Source organism: Larus michahellis, chromosome 1 (assembly GCF_964199755.1).
Source record: "Larus michahellis chromosome 1, bLarMic1.1, whole genome shotgun sequence".
Classification (NCBI taxonomy): domain Eukaryota; kingdom Metazoa; phylum Chordata; class Aves; order Charadriiformes; family Laridae; genus Larus; species Larus michahellis.
Genome location: NC_133896.1, coordinates 162,197,641 through 162,215,930, shown reverse-complemented (window position 1 = coordinate 162,215,930; position 18,290 = coordinate 162,197,641). Strand labels below are relative to the sequence as shown.

Sequence of the window (18,290 nt, the reverse complement as noted above, 5' to 3'; positions counted from 1 at the left end):
AAGTCAGCACAATCTGCTCAGGCCAAGCCACTTGGGGTGCCCACAAACTGTGCCAGACTGCAGAAAATCTGCCTGCCCTGACAAAAGAAAAGAGAAACATTCTTGGGAACAGTCGAATAAGCACAGTATGAAATGTAAGTACAGTTCAGTATCAAATATTATGAGACAGTATCCAGTATTATACTGGCAAGCCCTGGGACTTGGACTTTGCACAAAAATATTGTGTGAACATTAAAATATATATGCACTGACCTGCATGGTGTGTGCAAATAGAGAACAAGAAATTAGTTTCAAAAGAAGATACGTGGTTGGTTGCACACTTGCCCTAGGCAGAGGGTGAGAGGACAAACATCTGATGCTAATGATATTCTTTAATATAGGTATAAGCTTACTGGGACTGAGAGGGCTAAAGGAACTAAATTATCTGTTGTGTTCGTACTGGCAGAGCCTCTTCCTTCTCCTCTCCTATACAATCACAATGGTTGCTGCCATAATGTAGTCTTAAAAGTTCTCCACAGCTACCACAACGAATGTCACACAACGCTGCACTGGCAGGGATAGGACCAGCCATAGCTGGCTTCTGGTTCTCTAATTTCTACCCTCCTAGGAAAATACCACTAGCAAGATACTTAACTGCGGTGATGTCAAAGCATCTACCGAGACACATTTTGGCTGCATCTCCTTTCATGGCATCACCCCACTAATATAGATTGAAAGAAAGATTTTAAGAATTTTAATAGATTGACACATTAATGCACACTTGATGCAAACCCGTTATTTTCTTCCAACTCTTATTTGACAAATCAACTGAGCAGTCTCACCAATCAACTGAACTGACCTCCTCCTTTGCTGATACAAATTCATACCTGACTTCTGGTTTAGATAGGCTACAGACCATGTGAGGGCCTATAATCTCAGCCCAGCACTTAGACAAGACCAAGAGCTCAAAGCGAACCAAGCATCCAAAAGAATGACAAGTTAATAAACACAGTTGGCCACCTAAGACTGATTTGGCCACAGTACAAGACTGGGCTAAATCTGATCTTGATCCAAACTAGGGGCTGATTGATCTCCCTTAATCTGGAAGTGATTAATTTTCTTAAAGGTCAAAATTCTAAACTCACTGCCCAGAAACCCTTCAGTCATGGGTGGGGGGAAAAAAAAAAGGTCAACCCACAAATCCAAAACAAACCACAGGGAGCAAATATCCCCTTTGGAGCGCATAAAATTGCTGCTTTCAGCCCTTCCAATTAAACCACAAAACAAATAGCACCATAAATTTCACCTTGCAGATGATCTTTCCCCAGGTCCCCTTTTCTTTTCATCGCCCCTTTCATTAGGTCTGCCCCCGTCCATCACGCTATAAAGCACAAGGCCGACACCTCGCCCTGTGCCCCAGCACAAGCTGGCATCGGGGCGATGCAGTTTGCCAAGCCTGCCTCCTCCCGACTTTATCACCAACTTGCCTCTTGACTCCATAAATGTGACACATCAGGGATGTGCCTGATGTCACTGCTCAGGCATCCTCAGTCTGATGTGCTGCCATTGGCAAAGACCTACGAATTCCCTATGGAAACGAGTCCTCCAACTTCTGAGTGTAATGTTACTATCCTTAGCGTTTTCCCAGAAGGATACAGTGCGATGAACTTTTTTTTTTTGGTGGTTGTTTTTCATCTAATAGGATTTACTGCGGAACAGACATGTGAGAGACCAATCTTCAAAGTAAACGATGGGTCTCCTCTTACTGAAGTAACCAGGTGATCTAGTCAAGGCTGCATGTCCCAAAGTTCAAAGGTTAAAACTGGGATGACCAGTCCCACATAAATAAAAGTCATGTGATGCTACAGGATCTTTGAAGTACTCACCTTGGATGAAGTCCTGTGCTTCATCTTTCTTCTAAACCTATTCGTGTCGTATAATCTATTGATTGACAAGTACTGAGGAAAAAAAGTGCCAAACACGTCTGGGCCTAAAAGCTGTCACGTAGACTCCAGTAATTTGTTGCCCTCGCAGCATCTCATGGAAGATTTTCCACTCGGCACTACATGAGTCCTTCTAAAAGGAAGGCAGATTTCGTGACACGCAACCCATAACTTCAAGTGGACGTCAGGATACCTGACATGGTTAACTTTACATAGCAAGAATCTCAGAGAAGAAATAGGTCAGGACACATTTAATGGTGTATCTGGGAAGCTTTTATGATGCTCAGCTTTATTTAAAATCTGGATTTAAATGAGCCACACATACAACATGTTACTACCTACACCATTCCCAAATCTTCTCTTCCAGCCTATCAAAGTCTTTGCAATAGCTGTAAGAGCCATTTCTGTAGAATTTCATAACAGCTTTGATCCATTAATTTCAGCTGAGCTCCATCTGACTGACCCCAGCATGAGAAAAAAAACCCAGCATAGTCAGAGCAGGTCTTTCAGCCTTATTCAAAAAGCATTGCTAGTTTGGTCACCATGTAACATCCAATCTTCTATGCATGTCTTCCATAAATTTTGCAACTAAAACTACAGAGCACAAACGCTTGGGGTAGAGATCACTGACACCATACTTAGCCATTGCGTTTCAGGTAGCTATAAAAGATGGGAAGCCCACTTGTAAGAACTGAGGTGACAGTACAGCTGATGAGGACTGGAAGCTCCTGAACAACATCGTTTCTGGATGGCCTGTCACTGGCAGGGAGAATGCGGAGAAGAAAGGAGGGTGAATGTAGGACAGCTGTGGTGGAAAAAAATACAGCATACAGAAACAGAAAGTGGCGGGTTTCTGCTCAGTTGAGAGAGTATGGATACAAGGAACCAGGAAAAGGGTAAAGGAAAGGCGTTTCACCTAGTGCTGTGGCTGGGAACACAGGAGCGCTGTAAGGCAGGACATGGTCTCTCCACAGTTGATTTCTCCTGTGCTCAGAAGGGCAGGTCTTGTAAATAAAGAGATTTGCATCAAAGACACTTGACTCCAAGACAAATGTCATCTCTCCAGATCCACTCAGATTGGTTTTAGAAATGGCACTAAATGCAAGACTTCAAGAATGTCCACCTACTTGGACTACCAAGTGCAGCAAGATACTAACTCCTGAAAGGACCAATGCATGGAGCACACGCGATGAAATAACTACTTTGCCGAACATCGAGCATAGCTTTGCATGACACCAGAAGGATTTAAAATAGCTGGCAATAGCCACGGAAGCATTCCCCCACCTAAGACTCATCAAGCAGAGTTAGGTCATGTCTGAACTGTCCTTTGTCCACGCTGTGAGCTAGAAGACGTCTCTGAGCAGTACCAGGACTTAAAAAAATTCTTTCTGGGGCCATCCATAGCCACATCTATCAGTTTTCAGACATTTAGAAACCTGTTTCCTTGCTTGCTAACACTTTTAGTGTGTATGTATGAGTATGGATGTTTATATTTGAAAATATACAGCTGGTAGCAAACTAGATCCTGTTACTTATGTACATTCATGACAACGCGTAAGTTAAAAGAGGAAACTAAGGAGAAGCCAATAATTAGACCTTTCAGTTTAACATCTGTTCCTAGGCACTATTAAAGCAAATGCACACTCCTTGCGTACACTGAAATCTATTCATTAATGAACAGCATCCAGAATGGATGTCCTAAGTTGTGTCAAGGCAAATTATTTTTCCTCCTATCCCAGTGTAGCAGATTTTGTGAATAGCAGTAAATGTTGACTTTAGTAAACTTTGCCACTGCTTCTTTCTATCAGACCAGAGAATCATAATATAAATTAAACTTCCAACAGTTCACGTGCAAAACCAGAAAATGCTTCTCAGTGATGCGAGTGATATTCTATCAGAACAGAAGAGTAAATCAAAGAGAGTTCCACACGCTCCTTTCTGGAACTCACTATGTTTAGAAATAACTTGGATCACAGAGTAGATAGATAATGTACTTCTTAAATGTACAGGTGACGTGAAGCCGAGAGGGATTGCTGGAATGCTTTGGAGAACAGGGTTAGAAGGCAAACCTGCATAAATGAAAGACATGAACCTGGAGGAACAACTGAGGAAGGTAGGACAGACATCCGCAGAGCCTCAGGGTTACTCTGCAGTTGCCCATGCTCTGACAATTTACGGATAAACAAAGTGCTTCATTTTCTAATTTGTGTGAATCTGTGTGAGTTAAAGGTAAAGAGAGGTGCAATGCCATTTTCTCCATCTTAGAATGAATCAGTTTATTAACAGAAGTGAACATGGCCTAGGGGCAAAATGTACTGAGTTCCCACATTTAGGGCTGTAACACAGTGTTTATAATTATAAATAGCAATAATCTCCAGATAAGTAACTCGGTTGGGTGACTGATGACATGACTGCAGAGGGTATCAGTTTTTTTGGACTGAGAATTAAATGTTGAGTTTCAGGTCTTAACACAATGTTCACAATAAAGTTAATCCTAGTGGTGGCAATAACGCTCTTTACCATCCCTAACCCCGCTAATCATCTGAAGAAGCAACAGATAGAAACAGAGTGAAACTTCAGAGTGGAAACACACACGGAATGGAGTTCAGCATTCAAAGATTGCACGAACATGCCAAAACTATTAATTCTTCCCTTGCAGGAACGGGAGCAGAAAGGTTTGTTCCACTGGCTCCTGGCCAGGTCAGTTCCCCTTCAGCCAAGGGGAGAGAATAGCCAGAGTGACCTCCTGCCAGCAGTCCCCCGTGCGGTCCCAGCACACAAATGAGTTCTAACAGCTGCCACTGGAAAACAAAGCGGTTGCATTTGTCAAGAACAATGTGGGAATACAAAATCCCTACCAAAGATCCTGGGAAATGTGGAGCATCCAAAAGTTGCCATCCAGAAGCACGCGTTATGATGACGCCTTCCTTAATTAAAGTAAGGACCTGCCATTTAGCACCACAATTACAACGCCAGAAATGTTGCCAGAGAGTCTCGTGCAGTTCGAAAAGGAAAGTTTTTATGCATTGCACATTTGTTATCTGACATTATCAGTGCTACCAGAGTTCATGACCAATATAATGCTACAAAGGACACCAGTTCTCTGTACAGGTCATAGTTTCATAAAAATCAATATCTAAAAAATACATATTAGAGTAAGTGTGTTACTGATACAATACAGTCTGAACAGGCTCATTAATGACGGATGAACACAATGAGAAAGCTGAGATCACAGGAAAAACTAGAATAATAAAACAACAATGTTGTTATCAATGTCCAATGAACAAATCACCTAATAAATATATTTTATGAGACTGAATTACAGAATTACCACTAACAGAAATGGTTTCTGTTTTGTTTGAGTAATTCACCTTCTGTCTAACCTAAGATCCCCAAGGAAGGTACAGCCAAGACAGTTTCTGACCTTGCTGGCGGTTGACATCCATATCTGCAGAACGCGTGCATCTGGCTTGCTCCTTCACCCTTCCCAGAGAAAGTCATCCAACGCAAATGGCCAAGTTCTCCAGCTCATCATAAAGACATGGAGATTTACATACACCGCGCTAAAATCCTGTATTTTTCTGCACATTATACTGGTTCTGCACATCACCTGCCCATCGCTTCCTCTTCCACAGAGGACCTCAAAATCTTTTCAGACCCTCAAGAAGTACGATACAATAGTTAAAAATTAGTCAGTGTTATGGATATCACTACTTTTTAACCCAGGAAACTATACTGCGTAATCAAATAATAGCTTGCTGATCACTTTCAGGAAATTAGGAAAGGTGCTTTTGATACCTGTGCACACAGCACGTGCATGTGTTGCTGTGTATCCACATCCTCAGCAGAAGAAAAAAAATTAAGGGTATTGGTCAAAAGTCAAGTTTCTAATTCAGAGTGAGAGTAGAACTTTTAAAACAAATATGTATGTCTCCAGTCTAAAACAAAAAAAATAATTTTGATGGTCTTTTATTAAAAAGTTTAATAAAACAAAAAACCCTATCTGTTTCTGATCCCCATGCCCTTTAGCTTTTAGTTATTTTGCACTGAAATATAGGAAAACCCCCACATATTATTTTATATTTTTGTAGTTATTTTTATACATTTTTCTAAACAAATCTATTCCGACACAAGATTAGTGGGAAAGGTCATCTCTGTTGTTCCTATTGCGTATAAATCTAAGTCTCTGGTATGAAAAGCTGTATTTATAATCCAAGGAAAAGAACAGGGATTGTCTGATGCGCTACTGAAAGTTAACAGGTCCCAAGTTTAGATTGGGGATAATGTCATTCTTTGATAAACAGCCACTGTTTCTTCAAACCCAGCTGTCTTTGGCATATCAAATCTGTCAGAGGTGCTTACAGCAGTGTATAGCTTATTGTAACACGCAGCATATATTCTCACTGAGACATGTCACATCACATATCTTTCATAATTTTCATATTTGATGACAAATTTAGATTACTATGCACGATGTATTGTTTTCAGAATAAACTTCTATTTCCAGGAGTGATGTAAGGTTAAAGTTATAAAATGATGCAGTGCATCTAAGAAACCACGTTCTCCTAGATGCTTAATTAAAAATATTAATTCAGAAGTTCAGAAAAGATTTATAATCAGTATTTTCAAGGGTGAGAGCTTACACTTAGACTCTTGTTTCATATTTAAGCATGTAAAGAAAAGCATTATGATTTTCAATGACTCCTGGCAGTGAATACCTCTGGATTGCAGAGGAGTTACTCAGCACACTTGAAAATCAACCAAAATCTACTTAAATGTCCCCCTAAAACCACAGAAACCTAATTTTCAGTAGCTAAATGTGAGAGTTGCCTAATGTTGTAAAGTTAAAAACCAATTCCTTCACATTTAAATCAACAGTTTTCGTTACATACATTTATCCATCATAAAATATAGACCCATTAGATTTTGAATCTAATATACATATTTCTATCTAAAGCTCCTAGCCTTTGACACATTAGCAATACTTGGGCCACTATAAAGGACCATTATCTTCCAGAAGGAAAGCTATTGCATGAAAAGTGTGGCAAAAATAAACTGGTCCGACCCTATTCCCATGGATCAGAGGATTAAAGAACTACAGAGCCTCTCCTTCCTCTGCACATTCGTGCATTCATTCGCATTGCTCAAGACTCGGCTGGGTATTAGCTAGCCTACCTTCAACACTGTGTTTATGCAGAGAAGAGTTTTAAGTATTGAAAGGAGATAGGGGCTAAGAAAATGAACCGAGAAAATAGGAAGAAAACTGGCAGCAGCTTGCTGTCTGCAGAAAGCATACGAAAATATTTTTCCAATGGGAAGGAGTTACACATGGATAGATTTAATGGGATAAATGTTCCTGAAGGACTGCTCTGAAAACAGTATGTGCATAAAGCAGGAGAAATACAGCAGGTGAAATACAACAGATGGACTGGAGAGGAAGGAAAAATTTAAAACAAGAGAGAATGCAAAAATCAGACCAAGAAAGCAAAACAACACCAAAAATATAAACTATACCAGAGCACATAAGCATCCATTAAGTACAGGAAAGAAAGCAATGAAGAAGAAAAAACCTAGAAAATTAATATGAAGTTATTCTTAACTCTTTTTCTTCTTCCTTGCATTCTTGAGATGGAGGTCATAACTGCTTTGGGATAACAAAACTTCTCAGTCCCCTTTAGCAAAAGGGGATGTATATGTATCTATACTATACTATACTATAAATGTATCTCATTTATAATGGCTTAATGGGTGTTAAGTATTAATTGGTATAGTGTGATCTCCACCCAAGATTAATTAATCTGGCATTACTCTGAAGCATTTTCTTCCCCCTAGTCTGCTAGACATCCTGAATGTGAGCTATGGCTCAAGCAGCTACTACCTCAACGCCGTTTACAGTTCAGCTCCCAGCAAAAGGTGTACAACTCGGGCAGGCTGTGCTGGTGCCTTTCACTCAGCTTTGTGCTTCCCCATCTCGCTTTAGCTTGACATTTTTTAGTCAAGGTAGAAATTTAGACAAATAAAGCTCACTGTCTTTTTCAGCTTGGTTACAGCTGAACTTCTCCGCTTCTGTCCTTAATGCTTACACTTTACAATAATAATGCCTGGGCTGGGAAACTGCCTATGAGGCTGACATTCCTCAGATGGCAGGGGTGCTCACTGAAATATGCGGACATAGCGGGTACACCCGAGCTGCCCTGCCGGGTTCACTTCTCAGAGGGCTGCAGTATTTGGATCCCAGAGTTTGACAACATCCAGCCAGCAGAATGCCGTCGAGACATTCAGAGCACAAGCCAGAGCACGCTTATTTTCCAGCAGGTGAACACGTGAAAAATAAAAGTTCCACTTGGTGATGGCACCTTCAATCAGCTAAGTAATAGGGTATCCTAATTTATATGTGTTTGATACACTGATAATGAAAGAAAACATGTTCTCTGACTAAATACTTTGCCGTAGACGATTTTAGAAAAAAATTTTTTTACATATCTAGGGAATACCCAATATATAAATACTATAAAGCATTGTTGTACAGTATCGGTGCTGTCTTCCACCAGTTAAACACGCTAAGGTGTTTTATTGTGCCATAAAGCATAGCCCAGGGGACAGCTGTATGTTGGTATCTAAAACACTAGCCTTGTCTCTCTTGTTTGTGAATGCCGCGTAGGTCCAGTGTGCCGACAGCTGCCACAAAAATCACCTGGTGTCATTCTGGACAACCAACTCATAGTAAGGATTGTATCTGTAGCCCTTGGACGCAGCGAGAACCTGATTTTCCAAGCATTTGTCTTTATTTATTCTGAATTATCACTAGCACTGTTATCTTCCATGTGTGGATGAATAAAAACGTATGGGGAGTGACGCGAACTCTCTAAACAACGTAACTCAGACTTAATTAATTCAGCAAACAAACAGACATCATTTTTTTTTTTAATTCCCTCTCCTGTCGCCATGATTATTAAGGCACGTTTCTTCTGGGCAGCCCAACATTTTTTAAAAGTACTGCCTGACGCCCACACCACGCGCACTTAAAACACCTCACCCGGTAACTCGGGGACACTGTCGATGCCCACAGGGACCGAGCGCTGGCCTACACCAGGCCCCCCCCTTTCTCTCCGGGCCTACTCCAGCGGCGCCTCAACCCAATCCCCGTCCAAAATTCTCCTCCAGCGTGGCCCCTGCCTACGGCCACCAGCGGCCGGGGCGACGGCTGGGGCTGGGGCCGCCTGCCCCCGGCCACTCCGGCTAGCGCACCCCACCGCCCCGCTGCCGCCAGCCTCCCCCCTCCGCCATCATCCCTCCTCACAGGGTCCGGACGGCCGGGATGCCTCGCCCCGCCCCTCTCCCTTCGGGGCGGGGCCTCGCACACCTGCGAGCCAATCAGACGCCGCGCCGGCCGCCCGCCCTGGGCAGGCCCCTCTCAGCGGCTGTGGGCAGGAGGGCTGTCATTCACGTGACGTCACGGGATGAGCGGGCAGGCAGAGGTATGGCTACCGTCCTCTCGCTCCTCCCGGCGCTAGGGGCGAGCGGAACGCGGCCGCCCGGCCGCTAAGGGCTTCTTGTTTGCTCGCTCGCTCGGCCGGCAGGCGGGCTGCTCTCCTCGGCCAGGGGTTCCTGAAGCCCCCGAGACCGGGGGGAGCCCCGCGGCCTGGCGGGCACGGGCGCCCCGCGGGGTAGCCGGCGCTCGGGGCGGCCCCGGGCTGCTGTGGGGAGGCCGCGGGGTGCTTGATCTGGCCCGGAGGCAGCGGCTGAAGGCGGAGCAACCGCCCGTCGGGGTCCGTGTGCATTTTTGCCTTTGGATGTGTAAAACCCTGCAGGCTGTGTCAGCTGCCGTGCCCCTCTAAGGAGGCTCCAGAGCTGGGGAAGGCGGGTGGGGTGGGTGTGCTGCTGCCCCTGCCTTCCCAAGGGGGGGTTAAACATGGCTGTTGGTCAGCTAAGCCCTGCCTGGCCTGTGTCTGCCCTGGGCCGTGCCCCGGTAGTCAAGGAGCAGCATCTCTGTCTGGTTCAGGCTTCTGCCCATCTCTGTAGACACAGGTGTGGCTGCTGGCTGTCCCACGCGTCCGGCTGCCGTCCTCTGCCTGGCATCCTCAGGCTGTAAAGCTCCTTGAGGCTACTGACAACCTCCTTCACCTACACAGTGCCTCTGTAGGATCCCTGCCAAGGAGAGACTTTGGGATCTAGCATGAAATAGTGTTTTATCCCAGCCCCAGCGTGTTCTCCTTTTTGCTTCCAAAAACTGTGGCACACACGTGTGGTGTCCAGTCCCCTTTCACTCAGCCCAACGTCAGCTGCCCTTGTGTCTCATTCAGCTCTTCCAGATGTCTGTCATGGCTAGAGGCCCTCTGCCAGCCTGGTGCTGGCTTTGTCTGAACCTGCGCCGTCTCTCTCCTGTCCTTGGGGAAAGTTCAGTCTTTGACTATATGCAGCTGTTGCTCCACTGAGTGGTTGCCACTGTGTAATTTGGAGATGCTTGCTGGGCTGTGCCTGCACGTCTTATATTTCTGTGGCTTAGGCTGCTGTCGCTAGTTAAGAGTGTGTGTGCCTTGCTCATCTTAGGATATCAATTGTACAAATATATGAAATATGTATCTTGTGACATCTGCCAATATTTATTATTGAACACTTACTGAAAAAAGTAATTCCTGTGGTTGTTTTTCTTATAGTTGCATGTAAGATCTAAAAGTAGTGTATTCAAATCCATTTTTCATATTACTCTGTTTTGGTCTTTTCCCTGTGTAATCAAGCTTGTACATGGATCCTAAAGCTACAGGATTAAATTGTTGCTGCCAGCGTGGAGTTCTTTTAATCCTATATACTCCATATGGCTCTATAAACCCAAAGTAATTTGGTTGTAATCAATGTTTAGGGGCTTCCTTAATTCTTTTCCTTAATAATGTCTGTGAGAGATGGGAGATAAAAATACTTTTTCCACTATAGGGAACTGTAATTATAGAAGAGTTTTTATTTCCTATTTATTTTTGAGTCTCATAGAAGAGTTGTTTTTTCTTATTGTGGAAGAATTAATATTCAAGTCAATTGTGGCAGTTAGCTCTTGAATAGCTAAATATAGATATGTAGAGAAGGTAAGAAGCATTTCAGTTTATGCCTTGAAGCATCCTTTGAAGATAAGGATGTGTCATTTTCTAATGGAGAAAATAATGTGTGGAGTGATAAGGTGACTTGCTCATTACTACATGTAAAATCTTTGAGCCAGAGGTAGGGTTACTTTTTTGTTACTCTAATATAGAAGAAACAAAAGTGGACTTGCAATTTTGGTTTCTTTCTTAATTGTCCGATTGTTCATCATAATGTGTAGATTGGGAACACGCTTGTTTTTATTTTTAATTATATTATTTTTTGTTTCATTTCTAGGTTAAAGTGAAAATACCTTTTGGAAACAAATATCTTGATGCTATCTTTTCTGTCCCAGAGAAGAAATCAACATATGGAGTGATTCTTACTCATGGAGCCGGAGGAGATATGAATTTCCCTCACTTAGTGTCTTTGTCAGCCTATCTTGCATCCCATGGAGTTCTGTGCCTGCGGTTTACTTGTAAAGGCCTTAACATTGTTTATAGGACTAAAGCCTTCAAAGCAGTTGTGGTAAGAAGTGACCAAATTATGCCAAAGCTCAAATCCATGAGTGTCATCTTCTGAGTTTCTTAAATTATGACCAGAGATTAGTCAAGCAACAGTGGGAAAATTAGAAGTGATGGTTAGCTAAATGGAGCACTGTCTGTGAACAGAAACAGCAGGAGCAATTTTTACGTGGGCAGTAGCTGGAACAGCTGCAGCAGGTATGTGGGTTTGAGTTCAGGGAGAGAAAGAAAAGCTTGACAAAAGGATGTGAAAAAAGCAAGGGTGCTTTGTGGGAAAACTTACAGCTTGAAAAAATTGAAGTATTTAGGATGGAAACAAGAGGTAGGTGTTCTGGAAAGGCTTGGTGGGGGGAAGAGAAGTAAGGGATACAGCTTTGGGAGCAGCTTTGAGGGGAAAGAAGCTGACCTGGGAATTGTGCTGGGTGTCTGAGGGTTGGCAGCTGGGAGAACAGGACTTTTGGGGAAAGAGTAGGGGACTCTGGGTCACAGGAGGAGTTGAAGCAAAAGAGATTGGGAGTAGCATATGGGAGCCCTAGAACCTAAATAGTCTTTGATTTCCAAATGAGTTTAAAGTTTTATATGTGTGTGGTTTATCTCCTTCTGCTGCTGCTACATTATCTAAGATGTTCTTATATACCTAGATTGTATTAAAATGAGCAACCTATTGTTGTAATGGTATCAGCTTAGAATATCTTCCTGTTCTGGAGCGCATAGGAAAAAGTGGAAATTTTCTCCGGATCAGCTGCTTTTACTGGGACACGGGAAGGTAGCTTGAGTGCTTTGCATTGAGCATCAGACATTTTTATTGGGGAACTAAGTCCAGTTCTTAAGGAATTCATTTGTATGATGTCATTATGATTAGATGTACATTATTTTGAGGTTAGACTTTGCTAGCTTTAATGGGGATGTTCTCCATTCTTTTTTGAAGAAGCATAATGTTGTTGGTGAGTTTCTAGTAGTATTTTGCTGTGTAAAGGTAATTTAAAGGCCTGTGCTAAGATATACCACCTGATTAGTTATCTCCTAAAAACTGAAAAAGTTGTTGCTGAATTTTATATTCTCTGTCAGACATAACTGACTGTGTCTTAAACTTTTCCTTGGAAATACGTGACCTCAGTCTCAGTGAAGGGCATTTTTGCTAACTTGTTTTGCCTTTTGATGGGCTCAGAGCCTGCATGTGGTCTGTTGCTACAACTGAGTTGATACACAGTAGCTGCTTATGTTTTGGTGACTTCACAGGGCATCTGGAATTTCAGACTTGCTGAGAACTAGTGTGAAATTGCTTATGGTTATTATGTAGTTACTGCAAAATGTTATGAAATCATTTGTGTGGAAAAACAAGATAGCAACTTGTATGTATCTGTTCGTTGTTTAATCTGCAGTGCTGAAAGAGCTTCCTGTTTTGTTTAGTAGCTACAAACAAAAAAATTGTCCACCTCTCAGCTGCCTTAATTCTGACTTGTAATGTTTCTCTTTATCTTATTTATTTAGGAATACTTAAAGCTTTCTGACGATTATAAACTTTCAGGTGTCTTCCTTGCAGGTATTGTTTTTATTACCTATAATTTTTTTTTCTTACACTGTCTGTAATGATAGCAGACTGTACTCCATTTTTTTAAAGTCTGTCCCACTTTGGTAAGAAGTGAAGGAACAGATGTGGATGACAGGTTTCAGTGTGAGGTGGGCACTAAAAGCTTGCTGTCTAACGTGGGAACAAGCTGAACAAACTCCCCCTGGTCAGTATTGCCTAGGGAGAGCAATTTGGCTATCTGCTGGGAGAACCCTCTTTTACAAAGAGCTGAATGTTCTGTAGTCTTCATTAATTGATTAGCAGTCCACCGACTGCCATGGCAACGTAGGTGCCAAGCCCACTTGCAGATCTGCATTAGGGTGTCTGAACGCTACCAGCCCTGTCGCTGGTGGTCGCGTGGGACGGGTGCGTGACTGGCTTGAGCAGCGCTGCTTCCCGGGTCGCAAACGGGAACACCCAGCCTGCCGCGTTCACCGCATTCTCTTGGGAGCACGGCTGTCTAGACCTGTTCACCCCCCTCATGATGCCCCAGGTCTCGCTCCAGAAGGAGGATGGAAAGAGCAATAGACCATGTTTTCCAGGTAGTCTGGAAGAAAACTTCCTTGTCACTTGTAAGTGATAGGGCACGAGTTCTCTGATAATCCGTATGTACTTTTTAACTGTGTATCTTGAAAAATTCCAGTTACTGGTAAATGGAAAACCGTTTTACCAAAGCAGGTTTTGGTAGAGAAAACCTAGTGGCAGATAGAAAATCTGTTATATTATGTGGAAAAGGAAAGTAGATGGGTGCAATTAGGAATAACTTGATACAGGAGACCCTGAGTGTTCTGTGACTAAGCGAAATCAAATCTGCGCTGATGCAAGTTAATCCCGCTGGAATCAGCCACTTCTGACACTCAATTACAGAGCATTGTCAGCTCGTATGCCTCTTCTTTGAGGAGATATTTTGATATCCCCTTGCTGTTACTGACTGATCTCATGCTACAAGTTCACACTTCGTTATTTCCCCCCCCCCCTTCTACTTTTACTTTTAGGCTGAATTTTGAGGTGTGCATAAGCACTTGCTGGATTTGTTTTGGGAGTAAGGCACATGAAACTGTTTTTAATTTGAGCAGGTTAAGGTTGCATGAAAAAATGATACAAGATAATAGCATTGCTATCTGGAATTTCAAGGTTCTGGAGCATAGGACCTGTCCCTCTCTTCCTCTTGCCCCTAGGATGGACTGCCATTCCTTCCAGTATTGCAAAGGATCCCTCTCCATTTATCTTTTTTCTTTCACCCCTTCTTTTTAAATGGGCATGTGAAAACATTAATATAACCAGGCAAATATTTTAGCATAAAATGTTGAAATTAGGATTAATATTTTTCATGGAGTAGATGAATAAAAACATCCCTAGCATCTTGTACTACTGGTATGCTGAAATTCACTCAGATGGATTGGTTTTAAGAGTTATTTACTCGAACAGAATGTGGAATAGGTGACAGCAGATACACTTTTTTTCCTTTATTTTAACATGGGAGAAAGGCCGTTCCATGGGCTCACGAGCTGCTGCCTCTGTGATACGCCATCTTAGCCAGGAGGATGATGATGACTTCATTCAAGGTCTAATATGTTTATCTTACCCATTGCATCGACCAAAACTTCAGTCCAAGCTCCGGGATGAAGATTTGTTATTTATCGGGTGTCCGGTACTGTTTGTCTCGGGATCAGCAGATGAGATGTGTGAAAAAGTGAGTACCCTTGTAAATCCTGCTGTGAAGGGGCAGCATGGAGGAATAGGAATGAACCTGAGTGACATCCGTACTGGTGTACACAACGGTGGCTTTGATTAAAAGCCTTCTCTAAATATATATCTATATCTTCTTAAGTGAAGCCTTAGGCAGGAAACTTCATTGGACATAAGGAAGCGGGAGGGTTTGGGGGATGCTTTCTTTTGCTGCTTAAAACTTCTGGATTGTGCTTGATCATCCACTCTAGCAAACTCATCTTTGGGCCACTAAAATACTGCTGATTTAAATGTTTTCTATTTTTCAGTAGGCTTGTATAAATCAAAAACAGCTTATGGAAGGAGCAAGTTATTTGATGTTCTGTTTTAACCATGTCGGGTTACAAAACATAAACACTGTGCTGTGCAACCAGTCTCACATTTGTCACATTTTCATAACTAATTCTTCTAGCAAAGCAGTTCCACCCACAAGTCAGGCTTCTGTGGTAGAAAGTGACATTTTTGTAGAGATGAAGAGCAGGTGTGCAGAGATGAGACCACAGTGGCTTTCTGCCTTGTTTTCTTGCAGAGTAGGTATCTGTTATTCTTGAACTATTTAGCTTGAATTTGGGTCTGCACAATGGGCGTTTTCCATGCTTGGACAGTTTCTAAGGAGTCACAATGCTTTCGCGAGGAGTTGTCACCACAAGAAGTGAGGCTAGCAACCAGCAGGTCCTTGAAGGAGTGCCCTCTGCATGGGGAAATCTTTAAGAATTTCTGAGCTCGTTCTTAGATGTGTTTGCTGAGAAAGTTGAAGAGAGCCAAAGCCAATCTCTAGGCAATTCTGTTGCTGCTCTGCCACTGTAGATAACTCTGACAGAAGAAGTTCTGTCATTTTTATCGCTAGTGCTGCCCTCTGGCAGCGAAGGTGGATTCCTTCATCCTTCTCCCTTCGTGGGAAGGAGCCTACACAGGGCTGTGACCTTTGCAGTTTTTTAAGTTCTAAGTTTCCACTGTTTTGTGTTTGAGCAAGGGCTAACCTTTGAGGAAACGCCATTACCGAAAATGGTATCATCACACCATTTCTATCAACATGTTTTTAATGTGCACGCAGATCCATTTTGTTTTTAAGAGCTGCCTATTATGTGTCGGCCAGGCAAAGCAAGAGACATCTGTGAGCTGCACAGTTTGCAGCAGCTGATTCTCCAACTTTTTCTTTCTTATTTTCTCCACAGCAATTGCTAGAAGGTGTGGCAAGCAAAATGAAAGCCCCTAAAAAAATCCATTGGATTGATAAAGCAAACCATGGGATGGCAGTCAAAGGACGAACAACAGACGATGTCATGGAAGAAATAAATGCACAGGTTTTTTCGTGGCTTAGAGAGAATATTGAACTGGAGCACAAATGATTTGAAGTGTTTAAGGAGTATCTTCATTTAGATGTTCCTAAATGCAGCAAATTAAGAGTGTGTTACTTCTGAGACGCATTTTTTAAAACAGGTATTTTCAGAGGTCTAAGTGTAAATGCAAATAAAACATTTTTGTGTGAATGAATAACATTATGCAAAACAATAAAGAATTATTTAAAGGAAGGACGGAAATTTACTGCATATTTAATACCATGGCAGCATTATTTTCTGTGTTTCTATGCAAATAACTGTATACAACACTGAGTGCTCTCCATTAACAGCTAAACGCTTTTGACTGATGTTTGAATACACTGGAAAGAATCTATTTTGGCAGCAGATCTTTAGATGTGTTTAATTTCTGAGTATATTACTGATGCTATGCTTATTTGAAATTAAAACCTGCCGATTTGTAGAATTCTGTGAGCACATGCCCTGAGGGTGGCCAGCAGGGCTTGAACTACCCTGCCTTGGTGCCATATCCTGGCACTCCAGTGATGCAGGGGGAGGAAGCTCGTGTCATTTATGATGTCACTAGCCCAAGGGGCCAGATTCTCAGCCTGCGTGGGGAGGAGGAGGAGGTAACGCAGGCATGGTTGCACATGAAGAGCAAAGAACATAGGCTGGTTTTGGAAAGTCACCCTCCAGCAACTTCCCTTGCGTAAAGGACTGATGGCAGTGGCCCTTTGGAGAGATGGGCACGGAAAACTATTACGTAGAACAGATAAAAGACAAAGTAAGTTTATAGCGGTGGAGGAACTCCTGGAGGAGGGAGGAGTTATGGCATGTTGCACGAGGCTCCTGTCAGGAGAGCTCAGAAGAGGCAGATGGGGGTCTGGACCTCATTACCCCTTAACAGAAGGAGCTGAGGCCTTCAGCTGAGCTCTGAGGTTGCGGAGTGGATGAAATACTTTGTGCGTGCTTGCAGCTGCAGACTTCCCCATTACGGGCTGTGAGTAACCTGCTGGTATAACCAAAGGTTATAGCAATACATTAATTGCTTTCAGCAAAGTCACCAGCAAGTATCAGCTGAATGATGACTCTCTGCGATGACCCCTGAGATGAAGTGGCTGGCTGGTCCTCAGAAAAGCATCTTGGCTTTGTCTCCTGAGACGGTGATCCCATCTCCGCTGCCGTCAGTTCCCTAAAACCTGCTCCGGTTGTTCTGCATCTCTATGGCTTGCTGCTCGCTGTTGCGGTGCCACCAGCTGAAGGTGAGCAGGCAGCTTTAGCCTGGAGGTCGTTCTTGGGAGGAGCTGTTGTGTGTGACAGCGCAGAGCTGCTTAAACGGACTTTGAGTCAGCCCTGGTGAGCTGAGAGGATTTCTCTGACGTTTTGTCCAAGTGCTTAGATCAGATGATAGCCTTTTAAAAATCAGATAGGATATTCTTCTGTTGTTTCTCACAAGATGCCTCAAGAACACTGATCTCCCAGCAGTAGTGTTGTTCAATAAGCATAGCAAACATTTAGATCTTTGCAAAGAAAATAACTGTGTGGTTTTTAAATTGACTGGCTGTGTTACAGAGAAAATAGATCCTCGCTTTGGACTGGAAATGTGCTAACTTTAGAATTCGATGAATTTAGACTTGACTTTAAATTCACCTATAGATCATTTTCAGATGATGTTGATATGCTCAAAAGTAACAGTTGAATTACTTAGTATGAGCAGAAAGCAGGTATTTTAAAAATCGACTAGGCTGCTGATACAATGATTGGTTTAGTTTCAGTAGTCACTGTTCGATGCTACTTAATTCTTTTCATATTGTCAAAGAGACTGAGTTTCAGAGACGAAGCATCCGTGAAAATCACATGGAAATTAAAACTTCTATCTAATATTCCTGAAGTGTCCAATAGCACTGTGTTTTCCCTTCAGATTAAAAAAATATATTATAAACGCCACATCATTGTCTTTGAGCATACTGATTGTCTCAGAAGGAATAGAGTTATGGTCCAAAAAAGATGACTTTGGATAAATACATCCATTTGGGGGGGGGGGGGGGGGTTAGATTTACAATTCTTATTCATAGAATCATAGAATTGCTGAGGTTGGAAAGGACCTTTAAGATCATCAAGTCCAACCTTTAACCTACCCTGACAAAAGCCACTTCTAAACCACATCCCTAAGTACCAC

At 42.6% G+C, this 18,290-nt stretch overlaps 1 protein-coding gene across 3 annotated transcripts; it reads left to right on the top strand.

The window, feature by feature from the left end:
• Positions 1–9,347: 9,347 nt before the first annotated feature.
• On the top strand, positions 9,348–17,994 carry TEX30 (testis expressed 30). 3 transcript variants are annotated; one of them, XR_012584154.1, is made up of 6 exons: positions 9,348–9,400; positions 11,289–11,519; positions 13,007–13,058; positions 14,573–14,778; positions 15,989–16,253; positions 17,167–17,994. XR_012584154.1 is itself a non-coding variant. In XM_074562006.1 (5 exons), exons 1-5 carry the CDS (start codon positions 9,383–9,385, stop codon positions 16,160–16,162), a joined length of 681 nt encoding a protein of 226 aa, XP_074418107.1. In that variant the 5' UTR covers positions 9,348–9,382; the 3' UTR covers positions 16,163–17,994. The 3 variants fall into 3 exon arrangements, 2 of the variants coding, with proteins under 2 accessions (XP_074418107.1, XP_074418120.1); XM_074562006.1 differs by having other exon boundaries at positions 15,989–17,994; XM_074562019.1 differs by having other exon boundaries at positions 9,364–9,691; positions 15,989–17,994.
• Positions 17,995–18,290: the final 296 nt, after the last annotated feature.

Coding starts and splice junctions, on each gene's coding strand:
- TEX30 (XM_074562006.1), top strand. Junction 11,520..13,006: donor AAGCCTTCAAAGCAGTTGTG/GTAAGAAGTGAC, acceptor TTATTTATTTAG/GAATACTTAAAGCTTTCTGA. Junction 13,059..14,572: donor TTCAGGTGTCTTCCTTGCAG/GTATTGTTTTTA, acceptor CATGGGAGAAAG/GCCGTTCCATGGGCTCACGA.